The sequence below is a fragment of the Hemitrygon akajei genome, chromosome 3 (genome assembly GCF_048418815.1).
Source record: "Hemitrygon akajei chromosome 3, sHemAka1.3, whole genome shotgun sequence".
In the NCBI taxonomy this organism is placed as follows: domain Eukaryota; kingdom Metazoa; phylum Chordata; class Chondrichthyes; order Myliobatiformes; family Dasyatidae; genus Hemitrygon; species Hemitrygon akajei.
In genome coordinates this window covers 627,741-648,503 of record NC_133126.1, presented here as the reverse complement: position 1 = coordinate 648,503, position 20,763 = coordinate 627,741, and the positions used below count along the sequence as shown (strand labels likewise).

General features: G+C 42.9%; 2 protein-coding genes across 4 annotated transcripts in view; one reads left to right on the top strand and one right to left on the bottom strand.

The window, feature by feature from the left end:
- Positions 1 to 20,763, bottom strand: part of pomt2 (protein-O-mannosyltransferase 2) — a 303,990-nt gene that overhangs the window by 16,330 nt on the left and 266,897 nt on the right. For both annotated transcript variants that reach the window (XM_073039121.1, XM_073039122.1), the window contains 3 exons: positions 17,716 to 17,821; positions 7,282 to 7,422; positions 881 to 992 (listed from right to left, as the gene is read on the bottom strand). In XM_073039121.1, the coding sequence (XP_072895222.1) occupies positions 881 to 992; positions 7,282 to 7,422; positions 17,716 to 17,821 (359 nt within the window). The remainder of the gene's footprint in view (positions 1 to 880; positions 993 to 7,281; positions 7,423 to 17,715; positions 17,822 to 20,763) is intronic.
- The window catches only part of tmem63c (transmembrane protein 63C), a 616,893-nt gene that overhangs the window by 461,201 nt on the left and 134,929 nt on the right, over positions 1 to 20,763 (top strand). The window lies entirely within an intron of this gene.

Sequence of the window (20,763 nt, the reverse complement as noted above, 5' to 3'; positions counted from 1 at the left end):
TTAGCCAGAAAGAATTGAATTTGTAGAATTTGTTACCACATGCAGCTGTGGAGGCAAGGACATTTGGTCTATTTAAAGAAAGGATGATAGATTCTTGATTTGACACAGCATCAAAGGTTTTGGGGATAAGGCTGGGGAATGGGGTTGAGGAGGGAAAAAAGGATCAGTCATGACTGAATGGCAGACCAGACTTGATGAGCCAAATGGCCTAATTCTGCTCCTAAGTCTTATGGTCTTATTCTGGAAATGATGGGGTTAACATACAAGGAGCTCTTGGCAGCTCCTTGCACTCACTGGAATTTAGAAGAATGCGGGGGGAGGGTCTCATTGAAATCTACTGCATGTTGAAAAGACTAGATAGGATGGATGTGGAAAGGACAATTCCTCTGGTGGGGGTATCCAGAACTAGAAGGCACACCCTCAAAATTGAGGAGCGACCTTTTAGAACAGAGGTAAGGTGGAATTTTTTAGCCAGAGAGTAGTGAATCTGTGGAATGCTCTGCCACAGACAGTGGTGGAGTCCAAGTCCTTGGGTATACTTAAGGCAGAAGTTGATTGTTTCCTGATCAGTTGAGTGGGATTGGGATCAGCCATGATGGAATGGCGGAGCAAACTCGATGGGCTGAATGCCTCCATGTCTCTGGTCTTATGGTCAAAAACTTCCTGACCCTCCACCTATCTGCTCAGATGAAGTGGGAATCCAAATGAGAAAGGTAAAGTCAAGAAAAGGATTGGAAAAACTTTGCAGAAGTTATCTTCTCCACATGATGCTGCATGGGCAGGTGAGAAAATGAAGTTAACATGAGATTGTTAGAATGAACGAAACTTGTTTTCATAGGTAGAACTGTGAATCAATCCCATTTTTAGGAGACATGCCTACCTGTACATACAGGCAAAAATCAAGCATATAACTCCACCAGTGTAAACTCTTCGGGCTACTTGATGGCTTAAGAAGAGGTCAGAACTTTGCAGCAGAACATGCCAGGTAATTGCTGAAAAAGAAATAAGTATGAAAATATAAACACAAGAGGTTCTGCAGATGAGAACATACACAAGATGTCAGAGGAACTCTGTTTTCGCTCAAAATGTTGATTGTTTATTCACTTCCAGTGTTCCTTCAGCATTTTGTGAGTGGGAAAAGTGTTGCATTTTTTCCAACAATCACTAAATTTGGCATTTGATGACTGAAGAATTGAACTGATGTGAACTTTGTGAAGCTGGAATTTAGACTAATGATTAATTTACTGGATCAACCTTGAACAGAATAGAAACATGAACTCAACTGTAACTTGTTACATTTCCAAAGACATTTTCACCACTGGTCAAGAAATAAGGAAAACAATAGTAATGATATGAGAAATAAGAGCAAATAAAGATTGCCATATCCCACAGTCAGAGGATTCCTTCTTGAAGGACTCTCACCAACAGGGACATGCCCTCTTCGCATTACTACAGTCAAATGCCGGAGGAAGGCCAAAGAATGAGATTGAGAAAAATTCAGGCATAGAACATACAACATAGAATATAGAATAGTACAGTATAGTACAGGCCCTTCGGCCCACAATGTTGTGCCGACCCTTAAACCCTGCCTCCCATATACCCCCCCCCCCACCTTAAATTCTTCCATATATCTGTCTAGTAGTCTCTTAAATTTCACGAGTGTATCTGCCTCCACCACTGATTCAGGCAGTGCATTCCACGCACCAACCACTCTCTGAGTAAAAAACCTTCCTCTAATAGAACATAGAACAATGCAGCACAGTACAGGCCCTTTGGCCCACAATGCTGTGCCGACCCTTAAACCCTGCCACCCATAAAACCCTCCACCTTAAATTAATATCCCCCTTGAACTTCCCACCCCTTACCTTGAAGCCATGTCCTCTTGTATTGAGCAGTGGTGCCCTGGGAAAGAGGCTGGCTGTCCACTCTATCTATTCCTCTTAATATCTTGTATACCTCCATCATGTCTCCTCTCATCCTCCTTCTCTCCAAAGAGTAAAGCCCTACCTCCCTTAATCTCTGATCATAATGCATACTCTCTAAACCAGGCAGCATCCTGGTAAATCTCCTCTGTACCCTTTCCAATTCTTCCACATCCTTCCTATAGTGAGGCGACCAGAACTGGACACAGTACTCCAAGTGTGGCCTAACTAGAGTTTTATAGTGCTGCATCATTACCTCACAACTCTTAAACTCTATCCCTCGATTTATGAAAGCTAACACCCCATAAGCTTTCTTAACTACCCTATTGACCTGTGAGGCAACTTTCAGGGATATGTGGACATGTACCCCCAGATCCCTCTGCTCCTCCACACTAACAAGTATCCTGCCATTTACTTTGTACTCTGCCTTGGAGTTTGACCTTCCAAAGTGTACCACCTCACACTTCTCTGGGTTGAACTCCATTTGTCACTTCTCAGCCCACTTCCACATCCTATCAATGTCTCTCTGCAATCTTTGACAATCCTCTACACTATCCACAACACCACCAACCTTTGTGTTGTCTGAAAACTTGCCAACCCACCCTTCTACCCACACATCCAGGTCGTTAATAAAAATCACAAAAAGTAGAGCAGAACCGATCCTTGTGGGACACCACTAGTCACAACCCTCCAATCCAAATGTACTCCCTCCACTACAACCCTCTGCTTTCTGCAGGGAAGCCAATTCTGAATCCACCCTAGCCAAACTTCCCTGGATCCCATGCCTTCTGACTTTCTGAATAAGCCTACCATGTGGAACCTTGTCAAATGCCTTACTAAAATCCATGTTGATCACATCCACTGCATTACCCTCATCTATATGCTTGTCATCTCCTCAAAGAACTTTTATCAGGCTTGTTAGACACGATCTTCCCTTCACAAAGCCATGCTGACTGTCCGATCAGACCATGATTCTCTAAATACCTATAGATCCCAACTCTAAGAATCTTTTCCAACAGCTTTCCCACCACAGATGCAAGGCTCACTGGTCTAAAATTATCCAGACTATCCCTACTACCTTTTTTGAACAAGGGGGCAACATGCGCCTCCCTTCAGAACCATTCCCATTGACAACGAGGACATAAAGATCCTAGCCAGAGGTTCAGCAATCTCTTCCCTCGCCTCGTGGAGCAGCTTGGGGAATATTCCATCAGGCCCCGGGGACTTAACCATCCTTTTTATAATTTATTTTTTTAATTGAAGTTCATCATCAAACATTTCCATAAGATGTATTTCAGACATTGTACATATATATCATATCATCATATATGTCACAAATCTCCACATACTATTTATCTGAGGTATACATTTACAGAAAAGAGTAGAAAGAAAAAAACAAGCAAAAGGAAAAAGCTATGTACAAGTAGGGAGTGATCTTTTTCTTACAACATATTCATTGATTAAGAATAAAATCAGGCCTATGAGGCAATATGTAGTTAAACCATTTTTCCCAGTATGAATTGTTCCAGCTTATGATTAACAGATGCTGTTATCTTCCCCATTTTGTAAATGTCCACTGTAATTTCCATCCATGCATTTAAAGTTGGGCTCTCCTGTGATAACTGTTTCCTAGTAAGAGTCTTTTTACCAGCTACCAACAGTATATTCATTAAATATTTATCTCTTTGCAACCATTCTTGAGGTATATACCCAAAATGTATGATCTTACTCTCTAAGGGTATTTCACATTTAAAGATGTCTTGTAGGGCATTGTTTATCCACCTCCAATAGTCTTTGATAACAGGGCAGTCCCAAAAAATATGATAATGATTTGCATGTTGATTTCCATAATTTCTCCAACAAACTATCATAATGGGATTTCTGAGAGGGTGTAATAAAATATTTTATCAAGTTTTTCAATCCAAACTCCCTCCATTTCTGTGAACTGGTACACTTCCATAGATACCTCCATATTATTGTCTATTCTTCCTCAGATATAATTATCCCTCCTTCCTTCTCCCATTTTGTTTTAATGTATGAAGTCGAATGTGTTTTAAGATTTGACAAACCCTTATATACGCTTGAAATGATTCTACTATTGTTATCTGAATTATATGCTTTTCTAAATAGCTCTATCAAGCATGTACTGGCCTTGGTTACATTTTTGAGCATCCTATTAACATATTGTTGCATCTGTAAATACCGATAAAAATTTTGTTTTTCTAATAAGTGTTTCTCTTTAAGCATTTCAAAACTAAACAGTGTTCCTTCTTTCATTATGTTGCAAAGAACTGCTATTCCTTTAGCTGTCCAGTCCTTAAATCTAGCATCCAGTTTATTCGGTGTAAAATCCAAGTCATATGCACACCATTTAAGAATTGCAATATCTCCCTCTAGATGGTTTCCATATTTTAAGAGTCAATTTCATCAATAGTATTTATGTACCTTTTCAGGTTGGGACTTATCCATCCTAATGTATTTTAACAACTCCAAAACCTCCTCTCCCTTAATATCAACATGCAACAGAACATCAACCTCACTCATATTGTCCTCACCATCAAGTTCCCTCTCAGTGGTGAATACCAAAGAGAAGTATTCATTGAGGACCTCGCTCACTTCCAAACCCTCCAGACACATCTTCCCACCTTTATCTCTAATGGGTCCTACCTTCACTCCTGTCATCCTTTTGTTCTTCACATAATTGAAGAATGCATTGGGGCTTTCCTTTACCCTACTCGCCAAGGCCTTCTCGTGCCCTCTTCTTGCTTTTCTCAGCCCCTTCTTAAGCTCCTTTCTTGCTACCCTATATTCCTCAATAGACCCATCTGATCCTTGCTTCCTAAACCTCATGTATGCTGCCTTCTTCCACCTGACTAGAGTTTCTACCTCATTTGTCACCCATGGTTCCTTCACCCTACCATTCTTTATCTTTCTCACTGGGACAAATTTATCCCTAACATCCTGCAAGAGATCCCTAAGCATCAACCACATGCCTGTAGTACATTTCCCTGTAAAAACATCATCACAATTCACACCTGCAAGTTCTAGCCTTATAGCCTGATAATTTGCCTTTCCCCAATTAAAAATGTTCTTGTCCTCTCTGATTCTGTCCTTTTCCATGATAATGTTAAAGGCCAGGTAGCGGTGGTCACTGTCCCCCTGATGCTCACCCACTGACGGATCTGTGACCTGACCCGGTTTGTTACCTAATACTAGATCTAGTATGGCATTCCCCCTAGTTGGCCTGTCAACATACTGTGACAGGAATCTGTCCTGGACACACTTAGCAAACTCTGCCCCGTCTAAACCCTTGGAACTAATCAGGTGCCAATCAATATTAGGGAAGTTAAAGTCACCCATGATAACAACCCTGTTTTTTTTGCACCTTTCCAAAATCTACCTCCCAATCTGTTCCTCAGTATCTCTGCTGCTACCAGGGGGCCCTATAGAATACTCCCAATAGAGTAACAGCTCCCTTTCTGTTCCTGATTTCCACCCATACTGACTCAAAAGAGGATCCTTTTACATTACCCACCCTTTCTGTAGCTGTAATAGTATCCCTGACCAGTAATGTCACCCCTTCTCCCCCCTCTCTATCCCTTATAAAGCACTGAAATACAAGAATATTGAGAATCCATTCCTGCCCTGGTGCCAGCCAAGTCTCTGTAATGGCCACTACATCATAATTCCATGTATGTATCCAAGTTCTCAATTCATCACCTTTGTTCCTGATGCTTCTTGCATTGAAGTACACGCACTTTAGCCTTTCTACCTTACTACCTTTACACTCTTTTCTCTGCTTCTCTTTCCTCAAAGCCTCTCTATATGTTAGATCTGGCTTTACTCCATGCACTTCTTCCACTGCTCTATTGCTCCGGGTCCCATCCCCCTTGCAAATTAGTTTAGACCCTCCCGAACCATGCTAGCAAACTACCTGCAAGGATATTGCTCTCCCTCAAGTTCAGGTGCAACCCATCCAACCTGTACAGGTCCTACCTTCCCCAGAAGAGATCCCAATGATCCAAAAATCTAAAACCCTGCCCCCTGCATCAACTCCTCAACCACGCATTCAACTGCCATCTCCTCCAATTCTTACCATCACTATCACATAGCACTGGCAGCAATTCTGAGAACGCCACCCTTGAGGTCCTGTTCTTCAGCCTTCTGCCTTGTTCCCGAAACTCACACTTCAGGACCTCATCCCTCTTCCTGCCCACGTCGTTGGTACCAACATGTATCACGACTTCTGGTTGCTTTCCCTCTCGCACCAGGATGTCGGGCACCTGGTCAGAGACATCCCGGACCCTGGCACCCGGGAGACAACAAACCATGTGGCTGTCTTTCTCACATCCACGAAACCTCCTGTCTGCTCCCCTGACTATAAAGTCCCCAGTGACGACAGTTCTCCTCTTCTCTGTCCCACCCTTCTGCACCATAGGGTCAGACTATGTGCCGGAGGCCCTGACACCGTAGCTCACTCCTGGTTGGTCGTCCCCGCCAAAATTATCCAGGAAGGTATACTTATTATTCAGGAAAATGGCTAGAGGGCTGCTCTGCACTACCTGTCTACTCACCTTCGTTTTCCCCCCTTCTGACTGTCACCCAACGACCTGCTTCCAGCAGCCTAGGTGTGACTATCTCCCTGCAGCTCTCATCTATGACTGCCTCATTCTCCCTTATGAGTTGAAGGTCATCCAGCTGCTGCTCTAGATTCCTTACATGATCTTCCATATCGCCCAGTCACATGCACTTCTGGCAGATGTGACTCTGCGGGAGAGGGGTGTTCCCCCAAGACTGCCACATCTCACGAGAGGCACATCACCGTCTCAGGAAGCATTGTAAAGCCTAACTGAGAGCAAGCTCGTCCTCCGCCTCTTCTCATTGAAGTCTCTTGAGTCAAAGCCTCAAAGCTCCACTCCTTCACTGGCCCAGTCACTCACTGGCCGCTCCGCTTGAGCTACCCTCTATTTATTTGTTTGAGCTTTTCAAACTGCTTGATTGCCTGATCTCAGTTGCCCAATCAGCTGCTTTCTGCTGAGTCTGAGCTATTCAAATCTTGATTGTCTAATCAACTGCTTTCTGCTGAGCTATTCAAATCTTGATTGATCTGATTTCACAGTCCAACTGCCAAAACTGCCAGAATCTCTTGAGCCAAAGCCTCAAAACTCCACTCCTTCACTGGCCCACTCACTCACTGGCCGCTTTCCACCGGCCATGATTGTTTGTCGGACTGCACAATCAATCCTATTGCACTAGTTCTACAATCCTATTAATAGTATACTCCGACATTCAATCATGGCTGAATTGTCTAAAACTGCTCCTCTATCTTATCGTTTCATGCTGAAAGGATTTTACACACCTGTTAACATGCTGCTAAAGAGCATTGCTGGGAAATAGTGATGATAGTAGAGAATTCGGCCCATCAGGTAAAATGGTAAATAATGCAGGATCCAACCCAGCCACACGTGCCTGGCTGCACGCAGAATAATGTAACAGCGCTCTGCAAAACAAAACACAGTCAGTGCACTCCTCTCTTTCTGAAACATCATACAAACATTCTCCTCCTTATGTGATATAAATCTGTGTTGGCCCTTTAGGGAGCAAAATGCCTGATATCACGCTACATGATGTGCCTCGCTCAGCAGAACTTTTTATGCTCACACACGAGGTACTTTGTGTCTCTTTTATGTTAATTGTCTGAATTATTTACATCCCAAATATGTCTCTCTGTACAGATTAAAATACAAACCGTTCGAGGAAGTCAGCATCCCTAGGGAAGAGAAACTGTCAAAATCAGGTCAAAACCTTGCATAATATCCTGACTGTGATATATGAAAATCATTTGGATGAAAATGTAGATAGTCCAATTAGTAAGTTTGCAGACAACTCCAAAGTTGGTGCAATGTGGAGTGAAGAAGGATGAAAGAATGCACAAGATATTGACCAGTTGGAAATACGGGTACAGAAAGAACAAAATGGAGTTTAATTCAGACAAGTAAGAGATGTTAGAAGGATCATACTAAAAGGCAACTAAAAGAGCTACAAGAGGGGAAAAGATGAAATATGAGGGCAGGCTAGCCAATAATATAAGCAGGATACCAAAAGTTTTTCAGTTACAGAAGACCATAAGACATAGAAGCAGAAGTAGGCCATTCAGCCCATCAAGTCAGCTCTGCCATTCAAACATGGGCTGATCCAATTCTTCCAGTGCTCCCCACTCCCCTGCCTTCTCCCTATACCCTTTGATGCCTTGGCTAATCAGGAACCTATCTATTTCTGCCTTAAATGCACCCAATGACTTGGCCTCCAAAGCCGATTGTGGCAACATATTCCACAGATTTACCACCCTCTGACTAAAGTAATTTCTCCGCATCTCTGTTCCAAATGGGCACCCTTCAATCCTGAAGTCGTGCCCTCTTGTCTTCAACTCCCCTACCATGGGAAATCATCTAATCTGTTCAGGCATTGTAACATTTGGAGTGTTTCTATGAGATATCCCTCATTCTCCTGAACTCCAGGGAATACAGCCCAAGAGCTGCCAGATGTTCCTCATACAGTAACCTTTTCATTCCTGGAATCATTCTTGTGAATCTTCTCTGAACCCTCTCCAATGTCAGTATATCCTTTCTAAAATAAGGAGCCAAAAACTTCACACTATACTCCAAGTGCCTTATAGAGCCTCAACATCCCATCCCTGCTCTTATATTCTACACCTCTAGAAATGAATGCCAACATTGCATTTTCCTTCTTCACTACCAACTCAACCTGGGGGTTAATCTTTAGGGTATCTTGCACAAGGACTCCCAAGTCCTTTGCATCTCTGCATTTTGAATTCTCTCCCCATCTATATAAAAGTCTGCCTGTTTACTTCCTCCACCATGACCATACACTTTCCAACATTGTATTTCATTTGCCACTTCTTTGCCCATTCCCTAAACTATCTAAATCTCTCTGCAGGCTCTTTTTCCTCAACGCTACCCACTCCTCCACCTATCTTTGTAACATCAGCAAATTTAGCCCATATTCCAATTCATTCACATACATTGCAAAAAGCAACGTGGAACTCCACTAGTAACTGGCAGCCAGCCAGAATAGGATCCCTTTATTCCCATAACAACACACACAAAATGCTAGTGGAACGCAGCAGGCCAGGCAGCATCTACAGGAAGAAGTACAGTCCACGTTTCGGGCTGAGACCCTTTGTCAGTCAATAGACAGTAGGTGCAGGAGTAGGCCTTTTGGCCCTTCTAGCCAGCACTGCCATTCACTGTGATCATGGCTGATCATACACAATCAGTACCCCGTTCCTGCCCTCTCCCCATATCCCTTGACCCCGCTATCTATAAGAGCTCTATCTAACTCTCTCTTGAAAGCATCCAGAGACTTGGCCTCCACTGCCTGCTTCCTGACCAGTCCTGACCTGCTGCATTCCACCAGCATTTTGTGTGTGTTGCTTGAATTTCCAGCATCTGCAGATTTCCTCGTGTTTGAGCCTTTATTCCCATTCTCTATTTTCTGCCAATCAGCCAATGCTCCACCCATGCTAGCAACTCCCCTATAATTCCATGGGCTTTTATTTTGCTAAACAGCCTCATGTGCGGCAGCTTGTCAAGGCCTTCTGAAAATCAAGTACATTGCATCTGCTGCATCTCTTTTGTCTACACTGCTTGCAATTTCCTCAAAAAATTGCAGTACGTTAGTCAGGCAGGATTTTCCTTTCAGGTAACCATGCTGGCTTTGGCCGATCTTGTCATGTGCCACCAGGTATTCTGTAACTCATCCCTAACATTCGATTCCAACAAGTTCCCAACCACTGATATCAGAGTAACAGGTCTATAGTTTCCTTTCTGCTGCCTCCCACCCTTCTTAAGTAGCGGAATAACATTTGCAGTTTCTGAGTCATCTGGTACAATGCCAGAAAATATTGATTCTTGAAAGATCATTGTTAATGCCTCCACAATCTCTCCAGTTACTTCCTTCAGAACCTGAGGGTGCATTCCATCAGGTCATCCTCAGACCACTAAGCTTCTTGAGCACCTTCTCAGTCGTAATTTTCAATGCACATACTTTACTTCCTTGACACTCTTGAATGACTGGTATACTGCAGATGTCTTCCACTGTGAAGACTGATGAAAAATATGCATTCAGTTCATCTGCCATCTCTGCATCTCTCATTACAATATCTCCAGCATCATTTTCTACTGTTCCTATAGCTACCCTCAACTCTCTTTTACCCTTTATATACTTAAAAAAAGCTTTTAGTATCTTCTTTAGTATTAGTCACCAGCTTCCTTTCATAATTCATCTTTTCCTTCCTAATGACCTTCTTAGCTTCCTTCTCCAAGTTTTTAAAAGCTTCCGAATCCTCTAACTTCCCATTAGCTTTGGCTCTCTTTTGCCCTCTCTTTTGCTTTTACTTTGGCTCTGACTTCACTTGTCAGCCACGGTAGCAGAGACATAGAAAACGTACAGCACAATACAGGCCCTTTGGCCGAACATGTCCCTACCTTAGAAATTATTAGGCTTACCCATAGCCCTCTATTTTTCTAAGCTCCATGTACCCATCCAAAAGTCCCTTAAAAGACCCTATTGTATCCGCCTCCACCACCATTGCCAGCAGCCCATTCCATGCACTCACCACTCTCTTAAGTAAAAAACTTACCCCTGACATCTCCTCTGTACCTTCTCCCCAGCACCTTAAACCTGTATCCTCTTGTGGCAACTATTTCAGCCCTGGGGAAAAGCCTGTGACTATCCACACGATCAATGCCTCTCATCATCTTATACACTTCTATCAGGTGTTATGTACCCATGGGTATCTTGTTACTGTCACATGACCAGGATGTAATTGAGGCTCTGCTGGGCATGATGTAATGGTCTTGTGATGGTGGAGCGATGTAATTTCCTGCCAATGTGAGGTCACATGATGTAATTTTCCCGCCAGTGAGAGATCATGTGATAGCCTCTTTCAACAGGGTATAAAAGTAGAACGCATCCCTGTGACGTAGGGCAGTTCGTGGTTGAATTCATCAGACAATAGACAGTAGGTGCAGGAGTAGGCCATTTGGCCCTTCTACCCAGCATCACCATTCACTGTGATCATGGCTGATCATACACAATCAGTACCCTGTTCCTGCCCTCTTCCCATATCCCTTGACCCCACTATCTATAAGAGCTCTATCTAACTCTCTTGAATGCATCCAGAGACTTGGCCTCCACTGCCTTCTGGGGCAGAGCATTCCACATATCCACCACTCTCTGGGTGAAAAAGTTTTTCCGCATCTCTGTTCTAAATGGCCTACCCCTTATTCTTAAACTGTGGCCTCTAGTTCTGGACTCACCCATCAGCGGGAACATGCTTCCTGCCTCCAGCATGTCCAATCCCTTATTAATCTTATATGTTTCAATCAGATCCCCTCTCATCCTTCTAAATTCCAGTGTATACAAGCCCAGTCGCTCCAATCTTTCAACATATGACAGTTCCGCCATTCCGGGAATTAACCTTGTGAACCTACGCTGCACTCCCTCAATAGCAAGAATGTCCTTCCTCAAATCTGGAGACCAAAACTGCACACAATACTCCAGGTGGGGTCTCACCAGGGCCCTGTACAGCTGCAGAAGGACCTCTTTACTCCTATACTCAATTCCTCTTGTTATAAAAGCCAGCATGCCATTAGCTTTCTTCACTGTCTGCTGTACCTGCATGCTTGCTTTCATTGACTGATGTACAAGAACACCTAGATCTCATTGTACTTCCCCTTTTCCTAACTTGACTCCATTTAGATAGTAATCTGCCTTCTTGTTCTTGCCATCAAAGTGGATAACCTCACATTTATCCACATTAAACTGCATCTGCCATACATTTGCCCACTCACCCAACCTGTCCAAGTCACCCTGCATTCTCATAACATCCTCCTGACATTTCACACTGCCACCCAGCTTTGTGTCATCGGCAAATTTGCTAATGTTACTTTTAATCCCTTCATCTAAATCATTAATGTATATTGTAAATAGCTGCGGTCCCAGCACCGAACCTTGCAGTACCCCACTGGTCACAGCCTGCCATTCCGAAAGGGACCCGTTAATCGCTACTCTTTGTTTCCTGTCAGCCAGCCAATTTTCAATCCATGTCAGTACTCTGCCCCCAATACCATGTGCCCTAATTTTGCCCACTAATCTCCTATGTGGGACTTTATCAAAAGCTTTCTGGAAGTCCAGGTACACTACATCCACTGGCTCTCCCTTGTCCATTTTCATAGTTACATCCTCAAAAAACTCCAGAAGATTAGTCAAGCATGATTTTCCCTTCATAAATCCATGCTGACTCGGACTGATCCTTCTACTGCTATCCAAATGTGTCGTAATTTCCTCTTTTATAATTGACTCCAGCACCTTTCCCACCACTGACGTCAGGCTAACTGGTCTATAATTCCCTGTTTTCTCTCTCCCTCCTTTCTTGAAAAGTGGGACAACATTAGCCACCCTCCAATCAGCAGGAACTGTTCCTGAATCTATAGAACATTGGAAAATGATTACCAATGCGTCCACGATTTCTAGAGCCACCTCTTTAAGTACCCTGGGATGCAGACCATCAGGTCCCGGGGACTTATCAGCCTTCAGACCCAACAGTCTATCCGACACCGTTTCTTGCCTAATATAAATTTCCTTCAGTGACTCCATTCTGCTGCGTATTCGAAAGTGGAGTTTTACTTTCTGCCTTAAGTCTCAAAGGTTATTGCCGGCAGTTTTGCTACAATACTGCCAGTTCAGTCCAGTCGGACAGTAAAGATTTATCGAAGTTCGGGAAGCTGGAGGATCGAGGAAAATTGACGTCAGTGGTAAACAGGTTCGACCTTATTTAATCTTCGTACAAGGAATTAGTAACTTGTGTCCAAGAGAGCTCCTGCATTTCTGAAAGCAGAAAGAGTTGGACGCAGAGTTTCGCCAAGGAAAGGTCAGTGCTTCTATGCCGTCTTATTTTCTTCAATTGTAAATCCCTTGCCAAAGCATACTTCGGCTGGAATCAGCAGTAACGTCACGGAAGAGAATTTATTACTTCAAGGGAAGTCTCTCCTAACTGACTGTAAATCATTTTGGACTTTTTGCAATACTACTTTAAAGAACAGAGTTCGCATTTCTCAGTTTAAGAACTGTTCGAGCTGCCATATAGCAGCTGACTTCCTGTTAAGTTAATCGCTTGTTTACTTTTGGGGTTTTTTTTAAAGCAGTGTTTAATAAATGTTTTATTTGTTATAAAAAAACTCTCTCAATTATACATTCATTGTTGCTGGATCATAACACAGGTCACCTCTCATCCTCCGTTGTTCCAAGGAGAAACGTTCACTCAACCTATTCTCATAAGGCATGGTCCCCAATCCAGGCAACATCCTTGTAAATCTCCTCTGCACCCTTTCTATGGCTTCCACATCCTTCCTGTAGTTAGGTAACCAGAACTGAGCACAGTACTCCAAGTGGGGTCTGACCAGGGTCCTATATAGCTGCAACATAACCACTCAGCTCCTAAATTCAATTCCACGATTGATGAAGGCCAATACACCATTGCCTTCTTCCATTCGAAAATGGAAGTACCTTTGCCATTTCTTAACTCAACCCATAGAGACGCTACACCTTGCAATCCTATGTCATCCCTTTCTAATGATTTAATATTATTTCTTATACACAGAGACACACCAACCCCTCTGCCTACTAATCTATCTTTCTGATACACCATATATCTTCGGACATTCAACTCCCAATGGCAGTCATCCTTTAGCCAAGATTCAGAGATGGCCACAATGTCATACTTGTCAATCTGTAGCTGAATTCAAGATCGTCCATTTTACTTCTTATGCTGCGTGCATTCAAATACAACACTTTCAGGTCAGTATTTGTTGCTTTCTGTTTTAACTGCACCATGCCTCTATTGCCCTGTAACTCATCCCACTGGCTGTGATTACGTCTCATCTAACTCTAGTTAGGCCACACTTGGAGTACTGTGTCCAGTTCTGGTCGCCTCACTATAGGAAGGATGTGGAAGCATTGGAAAGGGTACAGAGGAGATTTACCAGGATGCTGCCTGGTTTAGAGAGTATGGATTATGATCAGAGATTAAGGGAGCTTGGGCTTTACTCTTTGGAGAGAAGGAGGATGAGAGGAGACATGATAGAGGTGTACAAGATATTAAGAGGAATAGACAGAGTGGACAGCCAGCGCCTCTTCCCCAGGGCACCATTGCTCAGTGCAAGAGGACATGGCTTTAAGGTAAGGGGAGGGAAGTTCAAGGGGGATATTAGAGGAAAGTTTTTCACTCAGAGTGTGGTTGGTGCGTGGAATGCACTGCCTGAGTCAGTGGTGGAGGCAAATACTCCAGTGAAATTTAAGAGACTACTAGACAGGTATATGGAGGAATTTAAGGTGGGGGGTTATATGGGAGGCAGGGTTTAAGGGTCGGCACAACATTGTGGGCCAAAGGGCCTGTAATGTGCTGTACTATTCTATGTTCTATCTCCTACCTGTCCTTTCCATCATCTCTGTTGCACGCTGCCTTTGATTTATTTCTGTTTTCGCATTCCTCAGTCTTATCAATCTGTCCCATCCCACTGCTAAATTAGTTTAAACCCTCCCTAACAGCTCTATTGAACCTGCCTGCTAGGATATTGGACCCCTTTGGGTTTAGGTGTAACCTTTTTTGTACAGGTCATACCTCCCCCAAAAGATGGGAGATGACCCAATGATCCAGGAACCCAAAGCCCTGCCTCCTACACCAGTCTCTCACATTAATATGCCTGATCATGCCATTCTTGCGCTCGTTAGCATGTGGTACAGGCAGCAATCCTGAGATTACTACCCTGTAGGTCCTGATTTTCAGCTTCCTACCCAAATCCCTGAATTCTCTCTTCAGGACGTCCTCTCGTTTTCTACCTATGTCATTGGTACTAACGTGTACCGAGACTTCTGGCTGGTCACCCTCACCCTTCAGAATACTCTGCACTCAATCCAAGACATCCCGTTCCCTGGCATCTGGAAGGAAACACACCACAGAGGTATCTCTATCAAGCTGACAGAACCACCTGTCTGTTGCTCTCACCATGGAATCCCCCATGACTACCACATTCCTCATCTTCTTCTCTCCCTTCTGCACCATGGAATCAGGCTCAGTGCCAGAGACCCAATTGTCATGGTCATTCTCTAAAGAGTATAAGGGAGGTGAGAGTTGATATTGGACCACTGGAAGATGATGCTGGTGAGGTAGTAATGGGGAACAAAGAAATGGCAGATGAACTTAATGGGTACTTTGCATCTGTCTTCATTGTGGAAGACACTAGCAGTGGTGCCAGAGGTCTGTGAATGCCAGGGAGTAGGATTTGAATGCTATCACAAAGGAAAAAGTGCTAGATAAACTCAAAGTTCTGAAGTTGGATAAGTCACCTGGACCAGATGGACTACATCCCAGAGTCCTGATAGAAGTTGCTGAAGAGATAACGGATCCATTGGTCATGATCTTTCAAGAATCACTTGATTCTGGCATGGTCCCGGAGGACTGGAAGATTGCAAATGTCACTCCACTCTTTAAGAAGGGAGGAAGGAAAAAGAAGGAAAATTATAGGCCAGTTAGCGTAATCTCAAGGTTGGAAAGGTGTTGGAATCCATTATCAATGATGAGGTTTCGAAGTACTTGTACACTAGTGATAAAATAAGTCAAAGTCAGCTTGGTTTCTGTAAAGGGAAATCTTGCTTGACAAATCTATTAGTGTTCCTTTTCTAGTTGGCTACCAGTGACTAGTGTTCCTCAGGGGTCAGTAGTGGGACAGCTAATTTCACATTGTTTGTCAATGATTTAGATAATGGAATTGATGGCTTTGGGGCAAAGTTTACAGATGATATAAAGATAGGTGGAAGTGTAGGTAGTGCTATGGAAACAATGCAAATGCAGCAGGACTTAGACAAATTGGAAGAATGGGCAAAAAAGTGGCAGATCGAATACAGTGTTGGGAAATGTATGATAATGTATTTTGGTAGAAGAAACAATAGTGTGGACTATTATCTAAATGCAGAGAAGGTTCAAACATCAGAGAAGCAGAGGGACTTTGGAGTCCTCGTGCAAGACTCCCAAAAGGTTAATTTACAAATTGAGTCTGTGGTAAAGAAGGCAAATACAATGTTGGCAATTATTTCAAGGGGAATAGAATATAAAAGCAAGGAGTGAATGCTGAGCCTTTAAAAGACACTAGTTAGGCTGCACTTGAAGTATTGTCAACAGTTTTGGGTATGTCAGAAAGGATGTGTTGTCATTGGAGAGAGTCCAGAGGAGGTTCACAAGGATGATTCTGGGAATGAAGGGGTTAACATGTGAGAAACATTTGGCAGCTTGGGCCTGTACTCACTGCAATTTAGAAGAATACAGGGGGTGGGGGAAGTCTCATTAAAACCTACTGATTACTGAAAGAACGAGATAGGGTAGACGTGGAGAGGATGTTTCCTATGTGGAGGTATCCAGAACTAGAGAATACAGCCTCAAAATTGAAGGCGATCTTTTAGAACAGAGGTAGGGAGGAATGTTTTTTGTCAGAGAGTAGTAAATCTGTGGAATGTTCTGCCACAAACTGCGGTGGAGGCCAAGTCCGTGTGTATATTTAAGGCAGAAGTTGATTGTTTCCTGATCAGTCAGAGCATCAAAGGATATGGTGAGAATTCAGGTGTATGGGGTTGAGTGGGATCTGGGATTAGCCATGATGGAATGGCCTACTTCTGCTCCTTTGTCTTATGGTCTTACACTGGGTCACTTACTGAAAACAATGTTGCCATCATTAGAAATTGGGATACTAGATTAAAAGTTATAGGAACCAGAATACAGAAAATGTTATCCAGGTATGTCTGAGAGTTTGTGGGCTTGTGGAGCCTGTCACTGTATTTCTCCATCTCACTTCCATTCCCAATGAGGAATCCTATACAGTTCCATCTAAATCCAACAGAAGCGGGAAGAACAGCAACCCGTTTTACAACATTCCTGGCATCTGAACTTTCTCGGCATTTACTGTCTATTCCTCTTTGTCTGCAATTAGACGATGGTGAGCTGTGTGCTTGATATCGTAATGTACATGTTTCATTAAGTTGTACTGCTCATTCAGCTCCACTGTCACAAGGATCGTTACAGAAAGTCTTTCCTGCCAAATGCAATAAGCATATACAACAGTTCATCTCTGTGCAACAGGGGAACACACATCATTATACAATAGTCCCTGTTTTATTAGTTTGTACATTATTATTGCACTGTATTGCACATTGATGAATTATTATTATGTGTATTATTATGTACTTTATTATTAGTTAATATCCTTATTATATTATTATTATTTATTATCATTGCTAAATGTGTTTTTAAATGTTGCTACTGTAACAAAATAATTTCCCACACAGTATCAATAAAGTAATTATTAAACAGACCCTTCAGTCCTCTATGCTAATTGTTGACTGTTATGCCTACTTCTCATTGTTCTGGCCACCTCCGCCTCCTCCTCTGGCAGCTCATTCTAGATACCAACCTCTGTGTGAAATATTTATTTCTCAGATCAGCTTCAAACCTCACTGCTCTCATCTTACCTTGGGAAAAATGACTGGCTATCAACCCTCTATCTCTGCATCTCATAACTTCATGTAGCTAACAGAGGGATATAAATGGATTAGCATGCTCCAATGCAGTATAATATTTAGAAGTATGAAGTGTTTAACTTCAGTGAAAAGAATATAAAAATATGTGAGACCCTAATTAGTGCACATATACAGGTACACTGACCTCTGACCAAATGAATCGGCTGATATCCTCTCTGTAGGTAGACAACTGTAATGCTGAAGAGAAGCAGGTAGATAAGAAGGCTTGAAAGGTTCAGCCACCAAATCACCTGAACAGAAGAAAATATAGTTACCCTATGCAAAGAACATGACTGCCAAGGACATGCACATAAAGCACAAAAAAGCACACAGAAGTATTTACACAAATTTCCTCCATTTCCCAGATGTCTTCTGTCACCACACCCCTCCATCCACCTATGCCCCTCCCCCCATTGACAGAGAGTCACGATTATAGAATATAGAAAAAGGCCCCCTGGCCCTTGCACTCCCAGCTGACCTGATCTTGCTTCGTCCTGTGTACCTGCATCCAGAACATAGCCCTCCATACCCCTCCTATCCACGTACCCATCCAGATTTCTTTTAAAAATGTTGAAATTGACTCTGCACCCACTGTTTGCGCTGGCACTGTGTTCCATACTCTCATCACTCTCTGACTGAAGAAGTTCCACTTTAAGTTCCCCCCTTAAACTTTTCACCTTTTACTCTTAACTCATGATCTCTAGTTGCAGTCTCACCCAACCTCAGTGGAAAAAAGCCTGCTTGCATTTATCCTATAAATTTTGCATTATAATTTTGCATACCTCTATCAAAACTCTCCTTGATCTTCTACATTCTAGGGAATAAAGTCCTAACCTAGTCCAGGTTAGCTTTGAGCAGTGCCTAATTGGAGAGATCGTAGCTCACTTAGGCTCGTTGACTGAGTGGAAAAGGTAGCAATTCTGGACTTTGAGCAGTGGCCAATCAGCATTCGTGATTGTTTGGCAAAAACAAATTAAAGTAAGACAGGAACAAGCGAAGCTTCCATTGACACTACAGCCATCGTTGGAGTGGATAGAGTTGGAGTGGAGATTTTGAGGCTTTAGTGAGAGAAAGCTGTAGTAGAGTTACCACACACCCCACTTCTTTGCATTTGGGAAGGCAAGGAGACCTCCAGTTTCCCTGACAACTAAACCAGCATTCAGCCGCAGCTTCTAACAATCTACAGCACATTACAGGTGTTTCAGCCCACAAAGTTATGCAGACCATGCAACCTACTCTAGAAACTGCCTAGAATTACCCTACCGCAGAGCCCTCTATTTCTCTAAGCTCCACGTTCCCATCTAAGAGTCTCTTAAAAGATTCTACTGTATCTGTCTCCACCACCACGAATAACAGTGCATTCCACGCACTCACTATTCTCTGTGCGAAAACCTCAACCCTGACATCCCCACTGTATCTACTTCCAAGCACCTTAAACCTATGCCCCCTTGTGTTTCTCATTTCAGCCCTGGGAAAAAGCCTCTGGCTGTCCACACGCTCAATGCCTCTCATCATCTTATACACCCCTATCAGGTCACCTCTCATCCTCAGTCGCTCCAAGGAGAAAAAGCCAAGTTCACTCAACCTATTCTCATAAGGCACGCTCTCCAACTAGACAACATCCTTGTAAATCTCCTTTGCACTCTCTCTATAGTATCCACATCCTTCTGTAGTGAGGTGACCAGAACTGAACATAGTTTTCCAAGTAGGATCTGACTAAGGTCTTGTATAGCTGTAACATTACCTCACGGCTCTTGAACTCAGTTCCACAGTTGATGAAGGCCAAAACACCATACACCTTCTTAACAACACTTGACAATAGCTGGAATGTGCACTATAGATTACAGTGGGAAATAGAAAATGTGTGCCAAAAGGGTAATGTTATAATAGTCATGTGAGATTTTAAACATGCAGGTCGACTGGGAAGATCAGGTTGGTAATAATCCCAAGAGAGTGAATTTGTTGAACACCAACAGGATGGCTTTTTAGAGCAGTTTGTTGTTAAACCTACTCAGTGATCAGCTATACTGGATTGGCTGTAATGTAATGAACCTTTGGCGATTAGGGAGCTTAAGGTAAAGAAACGCTTAGGAAACAGTGATCACAATATGACAAAGTTTAACTTGAAATTTGAGAGGGAGAAAGTAAAGTCTGATGTAACAGTATTACAGTGGAGTAAAGGAAATTACAGTGGTATGAGAGAGGAGTTGGCCAAAGTAAACTGGAAGGAGATGCTGGCAGGAATGACAGCAGAGCAGCATTGGTGTGAATTTCTGGGAAAACTGAGGAAGGTGCGGGATTGATGTATTCCAAAAATGAAGAAATACTCAAATGGCAAAATAGTACCTCTGTAGCTGACAAAGGGAGTCAAAGCTAATGTAAAAGCAAAAGAGAGGGCATACCAGCAAAGCAAAAATTAGTGGGATGACAGAGGTTTGGGAACCTTTTAAAAACCTAAAGGAAACAACTAAAAGAATCATCAGGAGGGAAACGATAAAATATGAAAGCAAGCTAGCAAGCAATATCAAGGTGGATAGAAAAAGCTTTTTCAAGTGTGTAAAAAATAAAAAAGATGTGACTGTATATAGGACTGCTAGAAAATGAGGCCAGAGAAATAATAATGAAGAGCAGGAGAGGCCAGATGAACTAATTAAGTACTTTGCATCAGTGCTTACTGTGGAAGACACTAGCAGTATGCCATGTGTTGAACAGTGTGAGAGAAGTGGGTGCAGTTACTATTACGAGGGAGAAGGTGCTCAAAAAGCTGAAAGACCTCAGAGTACACAAGTTACCTGGACCAGATTAACTGAACCCTCGGGGTCTGAAAGTGGTAGCAGTGAAGATTGTGGAGGCATTAGTACTGATCTTTCAAAAATCATTGGACTCTGGCATGGTGCAAGAAAACTCGAAAATTGCAAATGTCACTCCACTCTTTAAGAAAGGAGGAAGGAAGCAGAAAGGAAATTATAGACCAGTTAGCCTGACCTCAGTGGTAGGGAAGTTGTTGGAGTAAATTGATGAGTATGAGGTTATAAAGTTACTGGCATGGTTAAGAGCACTGGCTGACTGGTAGGAGGCAGCAAGTGGGAATAAAGGTATCCTTTACTGGTTGGCTGCCAGTGATGAGTGGTGTTCCACAGGAGTCGGTGTTGGGACCACATCTTTCTATGCTGTATATCAATGATTTAGATGA